The sequence below is a fragment of the Malaclemys terrapin genome, chromosome 16 (assembly GCF_027887155.1).
Source record: "Malaclemys terrapin pileata isolate rMalTer1 chromosome 16, rMalTer1.hap1, whole genome shotgun sequence".
NCBI lineage: Eukaryota > Metazoa > Chordata > Testudines > Emydidae > Malaclemys > Malaclemys terrapin.
The window spans coordinates 26,033,995-26,059,011 of NC_071520.1; the positions used below are offsets into that span (position 1 = coordinate 26,033,995).

At 41.4% G+C, this 25,017-nt stretch overlaps 2 protein-coding genes across 2 annotated transcripts; both read left to right on the forward strand.

Annotated features, from left to right (window-relative positions):
- The first annotated feature begins 56 nt into the window (after positions 1 to 56).
- Positions 57 to 9,015, forward strand: GPN3 (GPN-loop GTPase 3). Its single transcript, XM_054006710.1, has 8 exons — positions 57 to 1,191; positions 1,876 to 1,984; positions 2,648 to 2,815; positions 3,147 to 3,271; positions 4,757 to 4,872; positions 6,065 to 6,161; positions 7,040 to 7,168; positions 7,992 to 9,015. Exons 1-8 carry the CDS (start codon positions 1,144 to 1,146, stop codon positions 8,052 to 8,054), a joined length of 855 nt encoding a protein of 284 aa, XP_053862685.1. The 5' UTR covers positions 57 to 1,143; the 3' UTR covers positions 8,055 to 9,015.
- A 4,952-nt stretch (positions 9,016 to 13,967) lies between these two features.
- On the forward strand, positions 13,968 to 24,441 carry ARPC3 (actin related protein 2/3 complex subunit 3). The gene is made up of 7 exons (XM_054006768.1): positions 13,968 to 14,075; positions 15,869 to 15,968; positions 17,733 to 17,809; positions 18,113 to 18,181; positions 20,642 to 20,768; positions 22,869 to 22,963; positions 24,173 to 24,441. Exons 1-7 carry the CDS (start codon positions 14,070 to 14,072, stop codon positions 24,233 to 24,235), a joined length of 537 nt encoding a protein of 178 aa, XP_053862743.1. The 5' UTR covers positions 13,968 to 14,069; the 3' UTR covers positions 24,236 to 24,441.
- Positions 24,442 to 25,017: the final 576 nt, after the last annotated feature.

Genomic DNA, 25,017 nt, shown 5'->3' on the forward strand with positions numbered 1-25,017 from the left:
TGCAATCCTGTTTTATGTTTTTGTTTTGCAGAAGCATCTTCCTATGCAAGAAATGCAAAGCAGCTCAGGTCCCTCACCCCCTGTACTACAGCATCTTATGGCAACTTCACCTGGTTGCTGTGCTCGTGCAAGCTGGACTTGGATGCACTGGAGGCTACTGTTTCAGTGAAAGCGAACTTCTTTTTCATCTTCTTTAAATATGCTCAGGGTCCCCAGCAAGAAAGACTGATCTCCGTATAATCCATGCAGCAGACTTCTTGAGATAAGAACACTTGGGGGTACTAGATTTGCGAGTGCGCATGTGAGCTAAACGGAGGGCAGTAGATGGCAGACCCAGCTCCCAGCAGAATTGTCAATGGGAACAAAGGAGGCTATAAGGATCTTCCTAATCAAGGTGTCTATTTTAGGGGGGCTGATCTTATAAATCTTTACTCACATGAATATTCCTTACTCAGGCAAGTCGCCTCATTGTACAAACTACTTAGATGAGTAAAGGCTTGTGGGATTGGGTCCCAAGTCTGTATATATAAGACCTGTATGGAGAGCTGTCCAAAGGATGTATCAGAAACTCATCAGAGCAAGGCAAAACTCAGAGCCAAATCCTACTTGCCTAACTCGCATGAGCAGTCCCGCTGAAGCCAATGAGACTCAGCCCATGGGATTTGGCCCATTCTCTACATTCCAATCCCCCCGCTAATATAACACAGTTCCTGGCACCACTTAGTGATGTATTGATAGGAGGAACCTGGCGAAATCCCCTGGTCTCTATCCCACGGGGGCGGCCCTGGGCTCTAGATGTTCAGGACTCCCCGTCAGGGGATGTACAGTCTCGCACAGGCCGGGGACCCAGGAGCTCCCAGAAGCTACAGCTGGCTCTGCCAACAGCCGTAAGGACCTTGTCTATTTCACCAAACTACCCCGCTCTGCCAGCAAAGGTATCCGTTCAGCAGGGGCGAACTGGGCTGAGCAGCGCGATTGCAGCCCCTACAGGAAGCTTGAGCCCGGCGAGTCTCCGTATCCGAGGAACTGCGTGTGTGTGTATAGAGTGTGTCCGCCACGCTACGGGATCGCGGAGGAGCCAGTTCCTGCCACTCGGTCGCTGTCTCTGTGTTGCGCTGGGTTGGGGGAACGGAGCAGGCAGCCATGCCTCGCTTCGCTCAGCTGGTCATGGGCCCGGCGGGCAGTGGGAAGGTGAGACCGGCCCGTCCCTGCCTTGTACTGGTGGGGTATTTGGGGGTGTAACTGGGGAGTGTGGGGGTAACGGGGAGTTGGGGTAATGGGGGGTAGGGGTACTTGGGGGTAACGGGGTTTGGGTAATGTGGGTAATTGAGGGGCATGGGGGTAATTGGGGCAACAGGAGAGTGGAGTGACTGAGGGGTATGGGAGTAATTGGGGTTATGGGGATATTGGGGTGCATAGGGTAACTGGAGGGGTTATGAAGGTTTATGGGCGCAGGTAGCTGCAGCCCCAGCCTAAAAGCTATTCAGTGGAAGTTGCCATGTGCCATTGTTGGAGATTGTTGCAATTTGAAATGATGTAAAGAGGTGGTGACTCTTCAGAGAAAATAGTCCTTTTAAGTAACCTACAAATAACCCTTTGCATTGCACTTGCATCACTCCTTTCATTTGAGGATTGGAAGGTCCTGTACAGAGGTGGTGTTAGCCCCATTTCACAGTCAGGAAAACTGAGGCATAAAGGGGAAGTAACTTTCCAACATATGCAGCAAGTCAGGCAGAGTTAGGAATGGAAACCGGGAGTTCTGATTCCCAGTCCCTTGCTTTGACTGTTAGACGGTTGCCTCTCCTTTCAGCTGTAAAATTGCAACACCTTTTAGGTACTTTCAGCTGCGTACTAAGATTTCTATTTCAATTGCAGAGCACTTACTGTTCCACCATGGTCCAGCATTGTGCAGCCATAAATCGCTCTGTGCAAGTTGTTAACCTAGACCCTGCAGCAGAATACTTCAATTATCCTCTGATGGCTGGTGAGTTGTGCTTGGGATCACTCTCTCTTAATTTTCCGTACTCTCAGAACTGCTGAAAACAGGTAAAGAATATAACAATTCTTACTCAGGATGAATCAGTCTTGAACATGGAAGTGTCTTATTAAAAGGTAAGAGAACTCAAAATTTAGTTACCTAAATTTAACCTGTCTGGATATCCAAGCTGTTTTGGTTTGATTGACAGCACTCTCCAGATTCTAAATCTGATTTTTTTTTTATTTTTTTAAAACCTAAGTCAAGGAGCAATACACTTATATTTTAGACATTTGGAGGCAGTATTAGTAGGACCTACAAAAATACTCTTCCTGAATCTGCAGCACTATTTAACAAACTTCTTAGAAATAGTCAGCTTCATTGTTTCCCCGGTATATTCAGTGAGTGAATCTTATTATTTGTTTGAGGTTTTTTTTCACATGGCAAAAGGGAAAAGAAAAATGCTTTTTAAAAAAAAAAGTAGGATTTTGTGACTGTAAAATCACAAAAATTGGCAAAAGTCTTGTGGGGATGGGGGAGCTGGTATAGCACCTGAAACAAATTTAATTGGTTGTGTTTGTTTTGAGAATTAAATTTGTTGTAGGAATTTACCTCTGGAATGTATGTACCCAGTGTTGAAAAAACAAACACACACAACATCTTTTATTCTAGACATTCGAGAATTAATTGAAGTGGATGATGTTATGGAAGATGACTCCTTAAGGTTTGGTCCCAATGGTGGTTTAGTATTCTGCATGGAATATTTTGCCAAAAACTTTGACTGGCTTGAGGATTCTCTTGGCCATGTGGAGGATGACTATATACTCTTTGATTGCCCAGGTAAACAAACTTCTGTACTCTGGTGTCCTAATTTTTTCTTATCTGATGTGTAACTCTTAGATGTTTTTTGCTTGTAGTGATAATTTGCAGATAAAATCTTTTTGTACGGTTCAGTGCCAAAAAGTCACTTATTATTTTTGTATAAATCTATCCAAGAGCAAGTAAAATTATCTAAAAAGAAAGATCACACATTCTGTGCTAGATTTCACTAATTTTAATAGCAATATCCCATGCCTATCTGTTATAATGATATTTGATTATGAACTAGCATACTGGCACTGTCTCTGTATTAGTTTTACATTCCTGCATCTTAATTATGTATGTGTCCTAGGTCAGATTGAACTCTATACTCATTTGCCAGTGATGAAACAGCTGGTGGAGCAGCTGCAGCAGTGGGAATTCCGTGTCTGTGGAGTTTTTCTTGTTGATTCTCAGTTTATGGTGGAATCTTTTAAGGTATTAGTTTTAAATCGATTGTAACAATGAAGTTTATAATTTACAGAAGGACAATTAATCTGGGGAAGTGAATAACTATATTCAAAAGCAATCAGAATGGTTTTTACCTATCTGGAACGCTCCATTGTTACATTTCCGTAAACTTGAATATTGTTTATGGCCTAATGGTTAGAGAGAGGGGATGGGAGGGAAGTGGGAGTCAGGCATTCTGGGTCTTTTTCCCAGATCTCATACTGCTTGCAGTGTGACCCTGTGTCACTCACTTAACCTGTAAAATGAGGAAAATTGGCACTTGGAAAAATGACGCTCTGGAGGTCCAGGGACAAACTGAGATAGGAATCAACTCCCCAGGAGTGGGTTGGCTTCTGACCTGGCAATGCTCTTGGACATTGCTCTGTTGTTTCCTCCTATGTTTCATATCTATCTGTCGCTAGTTTTGCCCCTCAGGTAAAATATCCAGTTCCTATAAATGAGGGTATAGGGGTGAGTTGTGTGGAGATGCATAGGGTTGGGTGGAAAAGGCAGATGGGGTAATTAGAAAAGTATAGTACAGAACAGAGGGGAAGTGAGGGTGGGGAATAGAGACACAGGCTATCTCTACGCTACAAGGTAGGGATGTGATTCCCCTGCTCATGTACACATACTCGCGCTAGCTCTCACCAAATTAGCGCAAGGATAAATAGGAGTGTAACCTCAGTAGCACAGGTAGCAGCAGTGGAGACACGGCTGAGCCGTGCTGAGTACATACTCACCCATTTTAGGTGGGTTTAAACTTGGCACACTTCACCTGTGCCTCTGTTCATAGTCAAGCTAGCTTGATGAGAGCTAGCGTGAGCATGTGTATGTGAGCAAGGAAATCACATCCCTAGCTTATAGTGTAGATGTAGCCAAAGTATAGGGAAGGAGGCTAAGAATACAAAGCAGGAAAAGAGGGCTAATGGGTGGAGGAAAAGAGAAGAAAAAGAAGAAACACAGTATGATCTATCCTAGGGAAGAAAAAGAGAGAGTATATTGTAGTCACTTTATGTGTGGGGCTTAGAGGAGTAAGAGTCTTTTTATCCTGGCTAGAAGGTGTCTGCTATATTTTTCAAGTCCTTAGGATACCACTTACATTCTGCACTTGTAAGATGTTCAGCCAGAAGGTATTTAAAGTGCTTTACAAAGGAGCTTGCCCTTTTAAAAATAAACAACATTTTGAGCATCATTTATTAACTATTTAACTAACTGCACTCATCATTTATTATCTATTTCAAAGATTCCAGACCTAGGGAAGGTGGGTTTGTTACAGTTTTGTTGTGACACCATAGCTATATGAGGGTAGCATCACTACCTGCTTCCTTGTATCATGAAATGTAGTGCATTGTTGCGATGCAGCAGTAGTATATTTACTGCAGTGATTATTACTAGGTACCTTTTAAAAACTCTTAAGTTATTGCTGTATATTTGTGTGTCTATTTAACTGAATAATTTTTCTTATTTTGTCAGTTTATTTCCGGTGTCTTAGCGGCCCTCAGTGCAATGATATTGTTAGAGATTCCACAGATCAACATCATGACCAAAATGGATTTGTTGAGCAAGAAAGCTAAAAAGGAAATTGAAAAGTAAGTTTTGAAAAATATGTATTCTGTGTTTTGACACCTTGAGGCAAGATTCAGGACAAATTCAATCTAATGTCCTCCCAAAGTGAAAATGGAATCTCTGGGGACAACTTCTAGGGAGAGGAAGCCAGATGGAATTGTTACATTGTTGAGACATTTACCATGTAGCCTCTGATAATTTGCAACTAACTTTGTCAGATGATCTTCTGCATGTATACACATGGGTAGAGAATTGTCTTGGAGAACTGTAAGAGCCTTCTGAATCCATTTACAGAGGATTTTGCCTACATAGTTCAAATCCTAAATTAGAGGTCCTTCTGCTTCATTATTTCAATTATAGTCCTAAAAGTCGCAATTCTTCAACACAAAAACTCCAAATACAGACTCCAACGAGAAACTGCAGAACTGGAATTAATTTGCGAACTGGAAATCATTAAATTAGTCTTGAATAAAGACTGGGAGTGGATGGGTCATTACACAAAGTAAAAACTATTTCCCCATGCTAATTTTCCCCCTACTGTTACTCACACCTTCTTGACAACTGTTTGAAATGGGCCATCCTGATTATCACTACAAACGTTTTTTTTCTCCTGCTGATAATATCCCACCTTAATTGACTAGTCTTGTTAGAGTTGGTATGGCAACACCTGTTTTTTCATGTTCTCTGCGTGTGTGTGTGTGTGTGTATTTGTGTGTGTGTGTGTGTGTGTGTATATATACACACACACACACACACACACACCTTCCTACTGTATTTTCTACTGCATGCATCAGATGAAGTGGGTTTTAGCCCACGAAAGCTTATGCCCAAATAAATTTGTTAGTATCCAAGGTGCCACAAGTACTCCTCATTCTTTTTAGTGAAAATATAGACCCTTTTCTTTATATGCAAATACCAAGATCTACATTTCTCCCATAATCTCTCCAAAAATGTTTTAAATATTAATTTAAACTATAAGTAAAAAATTAAAACTTTAGTGAGTTTGGTACTAGAAATCATAATCTTATAAACCATGATGTTTATACATGTAAGAAAACTCTATTTTTTAAATAGCGTTTGCAAATATGTTCCCTTCTAAAATTAATTAATTAAAAGTACAAAACCACAAGCAATGGTGGCAATGATTTGAAGGTACCATGCATTATTCAAAGCCTTGATGGATGTTTTTCTAATGTTAACAAATACTTTTTTCAGGTATTTAGATCCCGATACGTATTCTGTGATCGAAGATTCTGCAAATATAATAAAAAGCACAGTGTTCAAGAAACTGACTAAAGCTATATGTGGATTGGTAAGTGATGTATTGGTGTTTTATCCTAATATACTTTTTGAAATTCAATCCTTGATAATTTACAAATATTACAGTATCAGGGTTAATTTTTCTGCACATGCTTATTTTTATAGTATCTAGAATATTTATATCTTTCTCAAAAATGATGTTTTGATACAACTGATTTACTAGTATTGCTGGGAGCTAGAGCAGTGGTTCCCAAACTTTTTTCCATCAAGGACTCCTTTAGCATCCGACACTAAATGTCTTCAACCCCTTCCGTTTCCAGTGCTCCCGGAACACTCCTGCAAGCGTGACCTCTCTCACAAGGTGCATGGGAGGTTACACTATGCAGAGGATGCTATATTGAGAACAAAATGGCATCCTCCAGGCAGCAAAAGTGCCAGAATGCTATTTCTGTGCATTCCAGCTTTAGCTCTAGGGACTGACCCCCGCATAATGCATGGTGAACCCCCAAAGTTCTGGGGACCCCACTTCGGGGACCACTGACCCTAGAGAATTCTCAGACTCATGAATGTAAATGCTGACAAATTGGATTTTTTAGCCTACAGTTTCAGTCCAGCATCCAGTGACTACCTCATAAGTTAGGCATATAGTCAAGATAACATCTAAGTGATCCTGATGTGTAAGCAGTGTAGTGTAGTGAACTGAACAGAGGACAGGCAGCCAGGAGCTCTGGAATTCTAATCTTGACTCTGTCACTGGTTTGCTATGTGGCCTTTTATCTTGCTTTCCTCACCGGTAAAGCAACTGATCTGTTAGCGTCCCTGTCTTGTTAGAGTTGGTGTAGATTAATGCTTGGTGTTTGAAGTATTGTGTTCTTTATTATTTATTTATCACATCCTCTAAGAGCCATACTTTTGAAAACCTTCCTCCAGATTGATGACTACAGCATGGTTCGATTTTTACCTTATGATCACTCTGATGAAGAAAGTATAAATATTGTGCTGCAGCACATAGACTTTGCCATTCAGTACGGGGAAGATCTAGAATTTAAAGAACCAAAGGTAAAGCACTTTTGTCTTTTAAAATGTAAAGTTTAAAAAAAATAATAAAAAAAAAAAATTAAATGTAATTCATTGAGTTTAAGAGGGTGTTGGTGTTACTTTGAAACATGGGCACTGACACTGCCAAGAAGGATTTGTGCAGCAGAAGAGGAGCTGGCCGGCATTTTCAGCACTGAGCAGGGCAGAGTTTAGTTTATGAATTAACTGTGACATTTAACCTCTGTAATGAAAATAGATGGGTATGGAAAAGTTCTCTTGGCATAGTTCTGCAAGTTTGAAAAATGCATTCTGTGGGCTGCATTACTCATCAAACTAGGTTTCAAAATTAATGGAATCATAGATTTTAAGTCCAGAAGTGACTCTTGGGATCTTCTAGTTTGACTTCTTCCATGACACTGGCCAAAGGATCCCACCCAACAATTTCTGCATCAAGCCCATACCTTTTGTTCGAGCTATAGAAGAATATCTAAAATATAGACTCTAATGAGACACATTACATTCAGATCAAAGCCATACTTAGTTTTATTATTATTCAGATATTCATGAATCCTGACGAAATAGATATCCGCCCCTCTTATTCAATTTTGAATTTCAGTTCTTCAGTACTCTTTAAATATACAGAATGCCTGGATTCAGATTTGTTACACTCTAATCCTTGGATCTATAGTATCTAAGAGGACTGTAGAAACCAGATTGCTTCTTGGCATTCCTTGTTACCTGTTTTATGGAATGTTGTGATTTCTGTTGCAATAAAAATGTCATACAATAGATGTAACCATAGAGAAAAATGGAACCAATATTTACTTTGTTTATTTTGCGGCAGGAAAATGAAGAAGATAAACCTGCTACTTTAGATGAATATTTTCAAGACCAAGTGGATGAGTAAAGAGTGTATATACCAAAAGAAGAGAGAAAATAGCCTGGTTGTAAAATATGCCCAAATAAGGAATCCTTCTCTGACTATTTGTGTGGTGTGTTTTTTGGTTGGTTGGTTGTTTTTTTTTTTTAAATATCAAAACTATAACTTGAATAAATGGCTAGAGGAAGCCAGTCTCATGCATTTCCACATTATTACTTTAAGAAATAATTGTCATTATTGTATATAAAATATTTAGTCACAGTAAGCTAAATTCCATACAGATAATTGCATTTCTTCTGTAAATGCTAGATTGCTTGAAAAATCTGGGGGTTGTAGAGGGGCACTGTCAAAATAAAAATGATTTTTTTTTTCTTCCCCAGTAACTAGTAGCTTATTAGTAGGGAGAAAGTTTTAAAAAAATCTAGTTTACTTACAAAATGTCAACCAACAGCGTAAATGGTATTTCATTCATCTTCGACAACTAAAAATGGAGTAGTCATTTTCACTTTCTGGTTAGTTGTGTGCTAATTTAATGTTATTGGGTTTTGGTTCCCAGTACTGCAGAAAAATGTTTAAATGCCCCCAATAACGTGTTTTCGTAAACCTCATGAAAATGTTGAGATTGATATATCAATCACCAAATTCATACCTGTTATAAATTGATGTAGCTCTCTTGAAGTCAATGCAATTTTACTTGGTTATACCAGGTATGAATTTGGTCCATTAGGTTTTTGTTAATCTGCTCACCAATTATTTAATTTCATTTTAAACAACCTACATTATAGGCCTATGCAACCTGGCAGTGTCCATCTATCCTCCAAGAGATGTTTTTAAATCCTTAGCCAATGGCAAGTTCTCTGAAAGAGAAATCTGACTTTTAAGTGTTGACTTAATACTTCAGATTTACACAACTGTTCAGAAAGGTGTGAAAAGCAGTTCTTTGAAGGAAACTGTTGCTCTTGCAGTAGTACTCTGTACAATATTTAAATATGAAAAAAATACTTTTTCAGATGTTTATATTTCATTCCTTGACTATCACAATGTTTAATAAATTGTATGTATAGGAAAACCAACAATTCCCTTGTTTATCCTTCTAACTTAATTGGGATTTCTAGTTGGAAGATTCATTGGTTTCAGGAGTTCTCTCCTCATTTTAGCATAACCTTCAGACTAGCACACTTGCATGATATATTTTAAAGGGGCAGTATTAGGTTGTTTAGGTCTGACACTGTTTGACCAAGAGTGTAAAAATGTGATGGTCACATGACTTCTTCCCAGTCATATATGCACACCACACAGAATGGTAGTGATATCTATGTGTCAAATTGCAGAATCCTGTGACAAAGTTCATCCTTCCCTCATCTGTACTCTGCCCAATAATCTGTCTCCCCAAAGAGCTGTCACTTTAAAAACCAACAAAACAAATATACTGAGATATAACTTTTCCTCCAAAATTAATTACACTGGTTTGGGCTGCAGGACATGCAACCCTTAGTAGGAGAAAAGTCATAGCGTGGAGATACTGGATTTTGAACCTATCACAGTAGTAAGCTTTACACTACTGGAGCTAACAAACTCTTTACAATGGGACACATCACTTCTACCGGTTTGTGATTCATCATGAAATAGTGGACCTGAAAGTACAATGACATGATTTTAAGGTCATTTTTTTTCTCTCCCTCCAAATCCCGAAGAGTTGGACAACATGTGGCATATACAGAATGAGAAGTCATACGATGTGGTATAAAGGTTTGACACTTGTTTGGAACGACTTGCAAAACTCATTTGTGATGCTAGCATTCGTGAATAATGCAGCCACCCTAAACCCATGTTGATAAACATTTCATATCACTCCATTGTGTGGTTTACATAAACATATGCATTTAATCACTAAGAACAGTGGTGGTAAAATGCCTGTGCTCACATATTTCACTCATTTGATTATAAATAAGGAAATAAATAAAAGCAGACAAGCTAACTTCAGATGAATTGGATGTGTGACAACTGTAAAAGGACAATTAATAAAAGAAGAGTGAGTGGAATCCTAACGCTATTGAAGTCACTAGGAGTTATGCTATATGACTTCACCCATATTTTTCATGCTTCCAAGAGTGCATTTTAAAAATTCACTTGTTTTATTTTAAAATACATGTGCTTTCCCTTATACTGCTGTATATTGTCAACCAGTGACACGTTACCAGAGCGCGCTCATTATATATTGCTCCTTTTATTATCTTATTTCAATGCATTAAGGATCAAATGAGTCTTTAGAGGCAAAACTCTCATAGACTTTGGTGGGAATACTGCTTGAATAAGAGTTGCAGTATTTGGCTCTGTGTAATGATACGTGCTTTCAGGCAGCCTCCCCCAGCTAAGAGTCCATGAACAGGGAAAAAAATAAAAGCCTCTCGTGCTCCTTAAAGTAACTTTTCTGATGATAAAATCTTAAACACAGTGATGCCCACTTAAGAAAGAAAAGCATTTAAAATTGCCAGGAGTTATACAGGGTTGTCCATATTATCTACCAATAATCACTTCAGAGGGCATGCTGTCCAGGCAAGAATTTGGTAGCAAATAAGGCAACTAAGTATCGTGTCTAATGTTTATCTCCATAGAGAATTCATATTTCAGTGGTACTTGTATTAAACTTATGTAATAAAACCTTTGGTGCTTAAGTCCGTTAATGGCTATTAGCCAGGATGGGTAAGGAATGGTGTCCTTAGCCTCTGTTTGTCAGAGGGTGGAGATGGATGGCAGGAGAGAGATCACTTGATCATTACCTGTTAGGTTCACTCCCGCTGGAGCCCCTGGCATTGACCACTGTCGGTAGACAGGATTCTGGGCTGGTTGGACCTTTGGTCTGACCCAGTATGGCCATTCTTATGTTCTTATGTACAGATACAAAATCCTGTATGCCTATAAACCCTTGTGTAACTTCATGCTATGGAAGCAGTCCCACTAACGTCTCATGAGTAAAGTTACTCATGTATCTTTGGAGGATTTGGCCCTAAGTGTTAATTGTATGCAAGTCAGACATGCCAAGTCTACTCTTGGATTTAACTGATAGGCTTATCAAATATTTGATGGCTTTTTATATGCGAGCATTATTAAATTATATTATTTGTAATGATCCATTTATTAACATTGCACATCATACATTTTTAATCACAAATACTTAAAAATAAATGGACATTTTCATGGAAATAATTATTTAATGCTTTAATTTAGGATTGTATTTGGATCATATCTTGTGACTGTCTCAATATCTACTTGAAATGGTTCAAATGATGAGCTTTCTGTCACTTTCCTAAAGAGAGAATTAGATCATCTAATACAATACCATATTTATATTCATCTGTGTTTCCGCTTAGATTTTTCTGCTGATCACATGTAAACACCTGACAAAGTCCCCATAAACTCCCTTTCCTTTAATCTTAAGAAACTAGATTGCTTGCAGAGACTTTTGATGAGGCATGAAGTAGATTTATTTTTTTAATAAATGCCAGACTCATCTGTATCATACTAAAAGCTGGAGCAACAAAATATTTTGTCTGAAGACTGTATTTTTAATTTGACTTTTCAAAGGATTGCAATAGAATTTAAAATCCCTAGTCTTGAACCTAGTGATCATGTCATGGATGCACTCAGTTTGATACAAGTGTTAAATCACTATATTTTCCATGATGAGAAATACAGCACTTTACTATAATAATAAAAATATATATATGGAGATATACCGATCTCATGGAACTGCAAGGGACCCTGAAAGGTCATTGAGTCCAGTTCAGTTCAGTCCCCTGCCTTCACTAGCAGGACCAAGTACTGATTTTGCCCCAGATCCCTAAATAGCCCCCTCAAAGACTGAGCTCACAACCCTGGGTTTAGCAAACTAATGCTCAACATGTTGATGCACAGAATTTCTAACCCACTAAAAGATGTCTGTTGCCCTGAAAGCTTGAATCAATTAAGTACAAATACTTTCTAATAGAGCTTTGCATTCATTAAATGCCTAATATTGGAGAGATAGCTTGGTGGTTTGAGTATTGACCCAACTAAACCCAGCCTTGTGAGTTCAATCCTTGAGGAGGCCATTTAGGGGTCTGGGGATTAGTTCTGCTTTGAGCAGGGGGTTAGATTAGATGACTTGCTAAGGTCCCTTCCAACTCTGATATTCTATGGTCTAGGCAGTGATAATGGTCCCTATCACCATAATATCAGAGCATCGCTCATCTATTTAAATAGAGAGAAAACAATGTCTCCCTTCCCAATCTCTAGAAGTATCTTGATTAGTTTATATGTGTTTGTGTGTGAGAATACCTCATTATGGAAAAGCTAAATAAAAGAAATGGGTTCCACGCTTAAGGCTGAGCAGCTGTGAGGCGTGTGAATATTTGAACTACATAAAGCCTGAGTGTATAGTACCAGCTGAGCATAGTTTCTCATATTTTTTTTTTTTGTTTACTTCAGCAGGTATAATTTACTCTCAATCTGTAGGGTTGTTCTCCGTTTGGTAAAATAAAGCCATAAATGTATCTGGTTGTTGATCTGTCCTCTGCTTTCAAACAAGGAATCTGTCTAAGCTGGTGATAGCAAGGGCAGGCTTGCAGGGAGAGCCCAAAGGGGGACAAATCTGGTAATGGTCGGGTGAATCTGAAGAGCAAATCCTGTGTGTCTGGGAGAGTGCAGCCCCCTCAAGTCTTCTGTGAGGGTGGCATCATTGCAGGGAGAGGGGAGAATTAACTTAAAAAAGAAAAAAAATCTAGGTAGTGGTTGGTGTCTGGTTAAGGATTGCACAGAGTGGTCCAAACAGGAACAAATAAAAGCAGGGAAACAAAACATTGCTAGAAAATTGAAATGGTTTCTACAAAACCTGGTCTTGAACAATACCCTTTCCATTTCTGCATTGGTTTTAAGTGAATAATGTCTTCAAAGAACATATTTGTTCTCGTACTAAGTAAAAGAGAAAGTGCCCTTGATGCATCTTTCCCCTCTGGGTTTCTATTTGAAAAAAATTAAACATTCAGGCAGGGATCTAGGCACTGGGATTCTCACAAGTGGGCCTTTGTGACCAGAGTGGTGCCAGCTCTCATGATTTTAACATGAGTCTCACGATACTTGGTGTTTTTCTTAAAACCCCAGCTCCTGGAGTCAAGTGATTATAAAAATCCCAACTTCCATTTTTTTTAAAGTAAGTTTCTATTCATCATGATTGTGGAGAAAAGCTGAACCTTCTGAGCTCAAAACCCAGAAGGAAAACAAAAGCACTAAATGTTATTTAAAAAAAAATGATTTTTGAGTCAATCTCATGATTTTAGGGGGGACTTTTTGTTTCTATGTGCAGCTGATGCAGGACTGGAGCCACAGACCTTGTCTATACATTTAATTCAGCAATCAGTAGCCAGCAATCAACTTAGCTGCACAGTGCAAACCTTAGTGGAGACAAGGAGAGCTGTTCTTTGCACTGGTAAAACTGCCCCCTTTGAATCTCTCTCTCTACAAGATTGTGGGCTCAGTTCACACCCAGGCGTGCAGGCCCCTGGCAATAACAAATCCATCTGGAGCAGCGCAAGCAGAGATCAGGGATCTGAAGCCTATTAATTTCAGTGATACAGCAGGGAAGAATTTGGTCCATTCCATTTAGAAAGCAAAAATCTTGCCAGAGCCCCTTCCAGGAGCTGAGCCACTGTGAACTCAAGATGATTTTTATAGACTAATTTTGACTTGCCAGGCCAGCAGATGGAAATGTGTGTGTGACAAAATTCTGATGGTGACTCCGGGGCAAAATTGGTCTCAGTTAAAAGCATCCTCTCCTAGGTGTGTGTAGGCACACACACTGTCTCTACCCTCAAAGGCTCAGCTGCAGGTGTCTTCTTAGTGCTCTGACTCCCCCTGCTGGCCAGCTCTTGCCCTCTGCACAATCACTTCCTGCTTGCAGCAGCCTGGGGTGGGACAGGAAGGGCTGGCTCTTTTGCAAGCTCTGCATTGCTGGCTGAAGCAGCTTCCTGCTCTGTCTCCTGTGAAACTGAACTGTCGCCACCAAAAATGCCGGTAAGGGAAAGAGCCGCGTGCAGTTCTACAATGCACCGACTTCTGGTGTTTGCTTGTGTTGCATCCTGCTGCCCTGTGAGAACAGGCAGTGGCTCTGGGTTGCTGCTAACCAGGGAAGGGCAGGAAAGTGCTATGGGGATGCTAGGCCCCGGGGTGATAAACTGGGCCTCTTTGCATCTTCTCCCTTCACAATCTGCAGCCCAGCAGTGGGGTTTAAAGGAATCGGGTAGGTTATTAAATGTAACAACATATCTGGGTTTCTTTCCCTGTTTAGAAATAGGAAGAAGCTGAGTGAAACTGTAGCTGCTGCTGTGGGAAGTGTCACTTCTACTGAAAAAAAGGGGAACTTCCTTTTATGGCAATAGTCAGCAACAGTGAAAACCCCACAGCACTAATAATGTCTCCTGCAAAGGATTTTGCTTCATATAGGCTTGTGGATGCCAAATCACTTGGCTGTGATTTTACACCAGGGGTCGGCAGCCTTTCAGCAGTGGTGTGCCAAGTCTTCATGTATTCACTCTGATTTAAGGTTTTGTGTGCGAGTCATACATTTTAACGTTTTTAGAAGGTCTCTTTCTATGAGTCTATAATATATAACTAAACTATTGTTGTATGTAAAGTAAATAAGTTTTTTTAAATGTTTAAGAAGCTTAATTTAAATTAAAATTAAAATGCAGAGCTCCCTCCCCCCCCAGACCGGTGACCAGGACCCGGGCAGTGTGAGTGCCACTGAAAATCAGCTTGCGTGCTGTCTTTGGCACGCGTACCATAGGTTGCCTACCCCTGTTTTACAATTAGATTGGGTGGGCAGACCTTTGTTGATTTAAGTGGGGCTCTGTGCAGATGAAGGGGTCTTCTGTGCTCAGAGAGCCAGTAGCATGATTGGGGCCTTTACATTGCAACTTCGTCCCAGTTTAGCTTGTGTAACTTTCTTTACACAGCGTTCCTAAGGCTGAAAGGCACTGTTGTCCTGCATCACTTAGCTTCATACTGAAATAGAGTAGAAATATATGATGATTGCCCTCACTCATGCCTCCCCTCCCCCAGTCCACTACAAAACCTAGGGACCAGGTGAGCCTTTCCAGTCACTAAAAGTCTTTGAAAAATTAAGAATATTTCCTTGTTTGATAAGCTAGGGGAATTATAGGTGAAAATTATTTTTATATTAAAATATTTTAAAAAACCACAACAAAGAAACAAAAAAACCCCTCCACCAACACTGGGGCTTTAGAGTATCTTAAACATGTATTCTAAGTGCATGTATATTTTGGAATAACCCTCCTTTATACAGCATTGGCTCGTATTGCAATTGTCAAGAAAAACCTTACGCACCAAAGTAGAATATGACTCTTAAGGTGCGTGCACTGACATTTTTCTGGAACGTGTCCACTGTTAAAGCTTCACTGGGAGTGGAAATGGAGAGGGATATGAGCATTTTTACCACCAAGTCTTTGAGACCTGCTCTGAGCTAGACAACATGGTGATGAAACACACCCGCGGACCTTGTCTACGTTATAGCATTCACCATTATTGTCACTGGTGAGACTATGCCTATGGCAGTTCCATGGTAGGAGTTTTTTCCCCCAGAATGTTACTTAGGCCTAATTAGCTAGGTGAGAAAATAGCAATGGACTTACACAAGGTATGGTTGCTGGATCATTATTAACTGGATAAACTGTGCATCCATCGTTTGGAGGAGATGTGTGGGAAGTTTGTGTAACTTTATTCTTTCAGGGGAGAAAAATGCTTGCTTTCTTTTTATCGCTTACAATCAGCCTTCCTCTTTGTTACAGGCTTATCACTCCACTTTAATGGACTCTGATACCAAGTTAATTGGGAACATGGCTTTGTTACCCATTAGAAGTCAATTCAAAGGACCAGCTCCAAGGGAAAGTAGGTTCCCAACACTCTTTAAAAACATTATTTCCATATTTGCGTTTGTTTGTTTGTTTATTTATTTATTTTGCAGTCCATTCAAAGCCAATCTTAAATGCTGCACTAGGCATCTCTTTGATGGATGTTTCACATGGGTGATCTGGAGATGGTTAGAGAACTGTTGTATAAACATTATATAACTGAGGCTTTTGAATAGTTTTTGTGTGTCCAGTTCTCAGAGTGAGGAAGGGACAGATTAGAAACGGGGGTACTTCCTGGTGATGGAGGAAAATGGCTCTCAGGTGGCTGTTGATGCTGTTGCATTGGGGTTTGCTTTTTCCTTGTGCTGTGCCATTTATCTGAGACATTTACCCTGTCCTGTAATTGTATCCACATGCATGCATGTGGAGCTCCACTGATTTTAATTGGCCTCCCAGTAGGTGCAAAGGTCTGCCTGCACAGACCTGATGGTGGGATTGGGGTCTTCAGGGACCATATTTTCATATGCGTTTACACAGCATCTAGTGGAATGGAGCCTTATTACTGTAGTGTCTAGGGACCAGCCAAGATCAGGGTGCCAAAGTGCTAGACACAAATACCGAATCCACAGTCCCAAGAGCTTGCAGTCTAAACAGACAGGACAGATGAAGGGCAGGGGAAAGGGGTGTAACACGTAAGCAGAGTGAACAGTGTGATGTGATCAAACATTTGCCCTGATCTTGACTGGGGCTTCCGGGTGCGCTGCCATAATAAATAATAATGTGATATCTTCCTGGTGTATCTTCAATGGTGAACACACTTGATTTGTTTTCTCTTTAATGCCTCCAGAGTGCATAAGCTTATAAGCACTAAGGAGACCCTGTTGTAGTGTTAAATACATTCCATAATTCTCTTGGTTTTGGTGTTTAATTAAACCTAAATTCACTATTTTCAGGCTAGTTCCTGCTGCAGCATGCAGCTGTCAAGATTCAGAACTGGAGGTTGTGGGTTTCAGTAGGTTTTTAAATGGCGGGGGGGCATTACCTAGAGCCTGGTATAATAACTGGATACTGCTTCAATATTTCCCCTCCTGTGAAGTCTTTCACCATGTCTCATGTCCACCTTGCAGCATTACAACATTTGAATTTGAAATGGGAAAACATCTCGATTCAGATGATTCTACAGCTCTGTTAAGGAAACCCAGAGCCTGCTGAATATAATGTTACGAGATCATTTGCTCTGTCAATTTTTAAAGAGGAAAGTGAAAGTTTTTTTTAATTTTCTGTTGTATTTCTGAGGAGTTTATTTTCCCAGAACTGGGTCTCAAAAGGCATTTTAATGACAACCGAACCCGCATTATTTCCCACTAATGACGGGAGACCTATTGAGAATTACTGGATTATTGCCCATAATGGAGTGAGCAATTAGGATTTTAAAAATATCAAAGCTGCTTGATCGTAAAATTTATTTTGACAAGTGTATACCTTGAATTCATGGATACTTCATCTACAGTAAGTGTCCTGTAGTACATGCTGCTGTGTGCAAGTAATGAGGCCATGGTCATATGGGATATTACCACAGCACTTACTTTCCTGTTCAATCTTTGCTGGGAAGTGGCAAGAAACCACTGCGGCTTTGTTTTTTGTAAGAATGATTGTTTTTGCAAATGAGCGAAATGAAAGATAGTGGTATTATTTGCTGTAGGTCTCAGCAAATATTGCTCGTCTGTTTCCATCTTTAATGGCGAGTGATGTTATCTTTAAGTGCTGCCTAATTTTTCCCATTTCCCACCTTTCTTGCTAGCAAAGGACACCGATATTATAGATGAAGCCATCTACTACTTCAAAGCAAATGTCTTCTTCAAGAATTATGAAATTAAGGTAAGAAATGATGATTTAAGATATTAAAACCCTGTGCACAGAATAGTTATTGGGGTGTGGTGCCCTGTTGAAATGTTAGAACTACTTCACTGCAATAAGCTTAAAGTTCTGAGAATTTGTATATTTTGTATGTAGTATATAATGCAGGAAACCGTTTTTTTTCTAGTTAAAACTATTTTTAAGTAAGGTAAATGTGTCTCCTGTGCTGTCAATGTGTCTCTTTTATGAACATAGGCTGAACATGTGATTGTTTTTATAGCGGCTGACAAATGGCTGTGGCTTCTGCTTCCTTTTATTTTGCAGAATGAGGCTGACAGAACCTTGATCTACATAACTCTCTACATTTCCGAATGCTTAAAAAAGCTGCAAAAGGTAATAAAATGGAGTTGAAATTAAGCTGAAGGAAGAAAATACAATAAATGGCAACAAAAATGTGCCAGTTCTGCTGATTTGCCAAGGCAGCGTGGAAACCCAGATAGGCAAAACGCTGTTGTTTAGAATGTAATGCTTCAAAGCACTGTACAACATGGGCCCTCACCCCCTATTTGTGATGCGGGTAAGTTTTTACCTCTCTGTAAAAAGGGGTAAGTGACGTGCCCAAGGCCATAGTGAGTGAGTGGCGGGAATTCCTGACACCCAGTGCTGTGCTCCTCTTCTTGTTCCCTGGCTCTCCGTCCCCCAGTAATGTTGATAATTCTTGGATCTGTAATATTCTCACATGGACAGTATGTTTATAGCAGGTCCTGCCAGCACTGCCATGGTTTTAGCTACTGTCAGCATTTCCATTGTAAACCTTTATTTTAATGTTTTAAAATTATTTCCTCGCCCCCTTTTTCCAGGGGGTTGTAGCCAGGATGAAAGGCAGCATGAAGTACTGTATAACCTTCATCTTTCTAGCCTCTTTCTGTCCCTCCCCACCTATCCAAATACCACTGTTAGTCATCAGCCTCTACCAGCTTTTCCATCATCTGCTCCCCACCCACTCCTCAAATCTGAAAGCACCCAATTCAAGTTCACCGTAATCTTTCCCTTCCCTACATCTCTCGGCTCTTTAACTTTCTCTTCCTACTGCGTGTCCCATTTGGCCTTTGATTATATCTGTGCACAATACCATTGAAGCTGGTGGGGGTTGTGCATTCATGTCTGAAGAAGAATTTGGCCACTTTATTACATTTTAAGGCTTGTCTATGCACAAAAGTTGTACTGTTTTAACTATACCACTACAGCTAAAGGGGTTCAAACCCCCAAGTGTGGACCCAGGTATATTGGTATAAAGGTGCTTACTCCAGTATAGCTGGTCCTGTACAGGAAGGGAAATAAGCTATATGGTATAAGGCATCTTTATCCCAGTATAACTGTGTCCACACTAGGGGTTTACTCCTGAGGGCATTCTTAAAAATTCTGCACACAATATTTTAACATTTTGCAAAAGTTTATTTGTCAAATAAATGTGGAGGCTCCAGCATGGCATTGGGGAGCACAGGCCACTGGCTGCACAGAAGTGGGAGATCTCTCTGCAGCTCCCCCGCCCCGGGACATGGCTCAGTAGTGAGGCTGCACCCAACCTGACACAGCGCTAGGATCAAGCTTGCCCCAAAAACACCCCAAGGCCCTGCCCTTCCATGCCAGGTGCACCAGGTGTGGGCAGGCAGGCTCAGCCCAGCAGGATCCAAGTGTGGAAGGGCCTAGTGTGGGGGCATTCATGTGTGGGTTGAGAGGGTTCTGTGTGGGGCAGTCTGGGTGCAGGAGGTGATCAGGATGCATAGGGGCTTGTTGGGAAGGTTCTGGGTGCAACAGTAATGGGACTCTGCAGGGGGGTCCAGGTGAATGTGGTTGGGGCTCAGTGGGGTAGGGTCTGGGTGTGGGGGGGATAGAGCTCGGCAGGGGGGTCCGGGTGTGTGGGGTTCAGTGGGGGGGTCCAGATGTTGGGGGAGTGGGGCTCAGTGGGATAGGGATCCAGGTGCAGCTGGTTGGGGTTTGGTGGATTGGGGATCTGGGTGCGGATGGCTCGTTGGGGTGGTCAAGGTGCAGGGGGAGTGGGGTTTGGCAGGGTGGGGTGGGTTTCTGGGTGTCTGAGGCTCAGCAGGAGGGTCTGGGTATGAGGGGGTCTGGATGCATGGGGGTTGGGCAGATGGGGAAGCAGCTCCCCGTACAGTGATCCCACCCCCTGTAGCTGAGGAGCGATGGGTGGGGAGTTTGCAGAGCTTCCTGCAGCCTGGGGAGAAATCTGGGGGTGGGTCTGACCCCGGTCCTGGATGCCATGCAGGGGAAGAAGAAGTCCTGTCCTCCCGAGCCCAGTCGGGACTAGCAGCTGTGCCTGGCACAGGGTAGGAGCCACCAGCTGGGTCTTCCCCAGTCCCGCCCCTTGCCCCACAGTGATTTACCTCTCTGCCGGCTGCCCTGGTCACCCAAAACATACTGCTGAGGAGGGTCGCATGACTGCCTTTGTGGCTTCCCTTTGCTTCCCTGTCAGAAAATATTTTTTTCTGCGGGGAAGCAAAGAAATCTGGGGGGGACAAGAATGCTGTGCATGCGCAGTGCCGCAGAATTCCCCCAGGAGTAGGGGTTGTACAGGTATTAGACCAATCATCAATCCCAACTGCCAGAGCCACAGATATTCCAGGAAGCCTCTTATGTAGAAGCAAGTGTACGGGGGCTCTGTACTCTATAAAGACCTTTCTCATTTAATTAGATAGATACATAAGGACTCTTCAGTACTTTCTCCTCAGGGAAGCCCTGATATGTATCAATATAACATTTCAGCTGCACCAGCTTGTGTGTGTGTGTTTTGTTTTTGTTTTGTGAATGATCTCTCTTGTTTGGTTCTTCCAGTGCAATTCGAAAGGCCAAGGAGAGAAGGAAATGTACACGTTAGGAATCACTAACTTCCCAATCCCCGGAGAGCCTGGCTTTCCACTCAATGCCCTCTATGCCAAACCTGGCAACAAACAGGAGGATGGTAAGAATAAAAGTAGCCATGTGTCTCTTAAAGCCATGCTTTGGCCTGCAGTTCACAGCCTGGATTAATTCTGTGGCTAAAGCCAGAAAAATGACTATGTAAAACAGCACCTTCTTAATTGATGGTTCTGCCTCCTGTGTGTACTTGGATTCAAATCTGCTGACTTTAGGAACAAAAATAGGGTGTGCTTATTTTTCACTTCTACTAGCCCTGTAGAGCCAACAGAGCTAAGGGGGAGGGAGCTGGACCCTATTCTAGCTCTGTCAACTGAATAGCTAGCTTAGTTCCATTTATAGGGCCAAATTCTGCTCTTATGCTTGTATGCAATGTTGTTGTAGCCATGTTGGTCCCAGGATATTAGAGCAACAAGATGGGTGAGGTAATATCTTTTAGTGAGAGAGACAAGCTTTCAAACTTGGAGAGCTCTTCTTCAAGTCTGGGTAATCTTGGAAGCTTGTCTCTCTCACCAATAGAAGTTGGTCCAATAAAAGATATTACTTCACCCACCTTGTTAGTCTTATGCTTGGACAATCCCACAGAAGACCATAGACATGCAGAGGTGTAATTGCAGGCAGGACATAACCTGTAAAATCTTTACTGCTAATACATGAACCAAAAAGATCCCTGGTTGAGTTACTTTTTTCACTTGTAAATTGAGCAAATTTACTCTTGCAGTCAGAGTGACTATAAATGTGGAAATCCACAATGCTCCTTTCTATGCATTTTGATTCTAACACAGCTAAGCAAAGCAGAAGAGCAATAATTGGTAGCGTTCAGATTATAGCTAAGGAAACACTTACAGAGATCTCATACCTGACCTTCAATTAAAACTGGAATGGAACAACAGAAAAGCAAGTGCAATAATACTATTGTGTTGACCTTTGAAGACAGATGTTTTCCTAGAATACTGATATGAGTTCCGGCTGCCACTGAGCCTTGTAGGTCCCTAAACTCAGCACTTAAGGCTACGTCTGCTCTATCAACTTACGACCGTATAACTATGTTGCTCAGGGGTGTGAAAAATCCACACCCCTGAGCAACAGTTATATATAGACCTACCCCCAGGTGTAGAAAGTGCTATGTTCACCGCCTCCCATCAACATAGCTACCACCTCTTACGCAGTCAGGAGAAGCTCTTCCTTCGGTGTAGTAGCATCTTCACTGAAGCGGTACAGCTGTGCCACTGCAGCGTTTTAAGTGTAGATGTGCCCTAAGTGTTTTTTTTTTTTTTTTTTTCTTTTTCTCCAGCCATACGCACTAGTGCCTCATGATAGGCATCCGGACACCACAGCCCCAGAGCGATTCACCAACTGGGAAAGACAGGCGTTTGGCTGCCTGTGTCTGATATGGGGGTCCCATCTGGTAGGCTGCCTGTGAGCACCACTACCGGATCAGGCCCCCCACGCGAGTTCACACAAAATAGCTGAGGTTGGGGGAAGAAAAGGAAGACCTCCCTTATAACCTTTGACCTAGTGGATAGGGTACTCACCCAGGATGTGGTTGAAGTCTCTCCTCTTTCTGAGAGAGAGAAGGAATTTGAACAGGGACCTGCCACCTTTCAGATGAGCGTTCTAACCACTAGGCTAAAAGTTATAGGGGAAATTTCTGCTGCCCACCTGGTTGTCTTGTTTTGGGTACCCCATGCAGCATAGGTGACCAAGCGCCTATCTTCCACTGGTTCGTGGATTGCTAGCAGACCTAGGTACTACCCTGCATCCCAGACTTAGGCACCTGAGAGAGAGACAGGGTTTAGCACACACCTTTCAGGTTGGTATCTTCAATTGGCTAGCTTAGATGGCTCCCTTCCTAGCATGGTGGCTGTTGTGGATCACATTTAAGACCCCTTTCTCTGACCATTCATTGTATAGGAGTCTAGGCACCTAATGCGGGCTTTTTGGATTGCAGTGTTGTTCCTGTGGTTTTCTAGGCACCTGAAAGTTAGACATCGCAGCGCTCAGTGTTGCAACACCTAAGTACCCTTGTGGATCCTACCCTAAGTGATTTGCCTAAGGTCACATAGTGAGGCAGTTGGCTGGATAGAATCTGACCTGGTTCTAACCCTGTGTATTTCAATCTGTATTGGTATATGCTCTGTTTTAGAGGTGATGAGGGCCTACTTGCAACAGCTGAGACAAGAAACAGGTCTTAGGCTTTGTGAAAAGGTGTTCGATCCCCAAAGTGACAAGCCTAGCAAGGTAAGATGCCGTTCTCAATGACTGGGTGGTTATTTATCCCAATTACAGGCTGTCTTTCTTTTATGACTGATGGACGCTTGAGGCACGCTCCTTCTTCAAAATGTTAACCCCAGAAATAATGTAAAAAATCATGTCAAACTTGGCTTGGGTTGCTATTTAAAAGGTGTGTCAGATGTGGACCAAGGAGTTGAAAGGATAGTTATGGAATGCTTGTCTGTGGCAGAGAATGCAGTAGAGCAACAAGGGGGAAAAAGGAAAAACAGCAGGGAGAGATGAGGGAGAACCTGTCAAGTAAGAATCCTGAGACTTAAGGGGCTAGTGGAATAGTGAAAAGCGATTAAGACAAACATTTGTAATGTGATATGGCAGCAAATGCCAATTTAGGCTGCACAGGTAGAGGCATCCTGTTAAAGAGCAGGGCTGTAACACTTGTTGGTCCAATCCTGTGAAGTGGTGAGCACCTCCTGGGAGCTGAGAACCCTCAATTCCTTATATTGAATTCAGCAGGCATTCAGGATACTCAGCATCATTCAAGTTGGGTCTGATGTGATCACTCCTATGTGGGAAAGCCCTTCGCTACAGTAGCAAAAATAGCTAATTGATCCATCAGTTCCTGACTGGCTAGGCAGACATTTGCACATAAGCAAGAGTAACTTTACAATTATCAAGCCAATTTATTTTTCAGAATTATTGCCTACAAGTCACTGAGGACTCAGCCACATGCCATATCCACAGTCTTGACTTCATCTGCTTTTGAGTCAAGTGCAAGACAATACATTTTTAAAGTAAATCTTGTGTGGGTTTTTTTATGTTCACTTAATTCAGAAGTGACTGAAATGACTTCTTAAATTTTTTGTAAAAAAAAGTTGGACTGAGATTAAGAATGAGACTCTTAATCCGCTTTTTTTATAAGTAATAGAAAGTAAAGGCTTAGATCGAAATGATCACCTCAGCCTTAACTATGAGTCTGGTACTGCAACTCTATACTACAATGTGTTGACTTAATCCACACTTTGGGGCTAATCCTGCCTTCCTTGCACATCTAAAACTCCAGTCGAAGCCAGTGGAGAAAATTGGATGTGCAACTAATGCAGGATCAGGTCCATTACATCTGAGTTGGTTTTAAATCCTATTTTGTTTTGCCTCAATCTTCTTACCTGGAAATTGCTACAGTATATCTTCTGATCCCACTGTATTTCTTTCCCTTAGTGGTGGACCTGCTTCGTGAAGAGGCAGTTCATGAATAAGAGTCTGTCAGGACCTGGGCAATGAAGAGGCAATGAGATACAATGTTAAGCATTTTGCAGCAAGATGTATAAAATATTTTGCCTTTGTTTCATATACATTTTATACCAAGGAAGAATAAGTGCTTATGAGGAAAAGCTGTCAGTCTGCGGGGGAAGATGGAACAGAAAGCCATTTGAGTACTGTACGCAAATTATGTTAAGCTGGTGCTTAATAAAAAATGATTTCTAACATGCTGTTTCAGATCAACGCTGCTTTGTTATGTATTGGTGGGTACGTATAAGATAGGATTTGACTTAAGCCTAAACAGAGATGTGTAAAGGAGCATCTAAGCACTCTACTGGATAGAGTACTGAGATCTATGTCCCTGGACAAAAGGCCACTCATGCTGTATTGTAAAGCACAGTGAATTTTACTCCTGTATCAATAAACTTAGCTTATATTTCAAGTGATAACTGCTTTATCTCTTATGAATGTAGATAGCTTTAACAAAAATCAACGCTTTATTTGTATTGCAGTAGTGCCTAGAGACCCCAATGGAGACAGGGGCTCCATTATGCTAGGCACTGTACAGACTCATAGTCAGAAATGTTCTCTGGCCTGAAGAGCTTACAATGTAAATAGACGAGACACCTATGGGATAAGAGGGGAAAGAAGTACAGGCAGGTGAAGTGACTTGCCCAAGGTCACGTAGGAAGTCCATAGTGGAGCAGGAAGTAGAATCCCAGGATAAAATCCTGACTCCAGTGAATGAGGCCAGAATGTCACTCTGCATTTTAGTCCAGTACCTTAGGCACCAGTCCATGCTA

Excerpts from the sequence above, each read along its gene's own strand:
- ARPC3 (XM_054006768.1), top strand. Across the intron at positions 17,810-18,112 it reads TCAAGAATTATGAAATTAAG|AATGAGGCTGACAGAACCTT; the intron begins GTAAGAAATGAT and ends TTTATTTTGCAG. Across the intron at positions 22,964-24,172 it reads AAAGTGACAAGCCTAGCAAG|TGGTGGACCTGCTTCGTGAA; the intron begins GTAAGATGCCGT and ends TCTTTCCCTTAG.
- GPN3 (XM_054006710.1), top strand. The coding sequence starts at position 1,144 with ATGCCTCGCTTCGCTCAGCTGGTCATGGGCCCGGCGGGCAGTGGGAAG. Across the intron at positions 6,162-7,039 it reads CTAAAGCTATATGTGGATTG|ATTGATGACTACAGCATGGT; the intron begins GTAAGTGATGTA and ends ACCTTCCTCCAG. Across the intron at positions 7,169-7,991 it reads TAGAATTTAAAGAACCAAAG|GAAAATGAAGAAGATAAACC; the intron begins GTAAAGCACTTT and ends ATTTTGCGGCAG.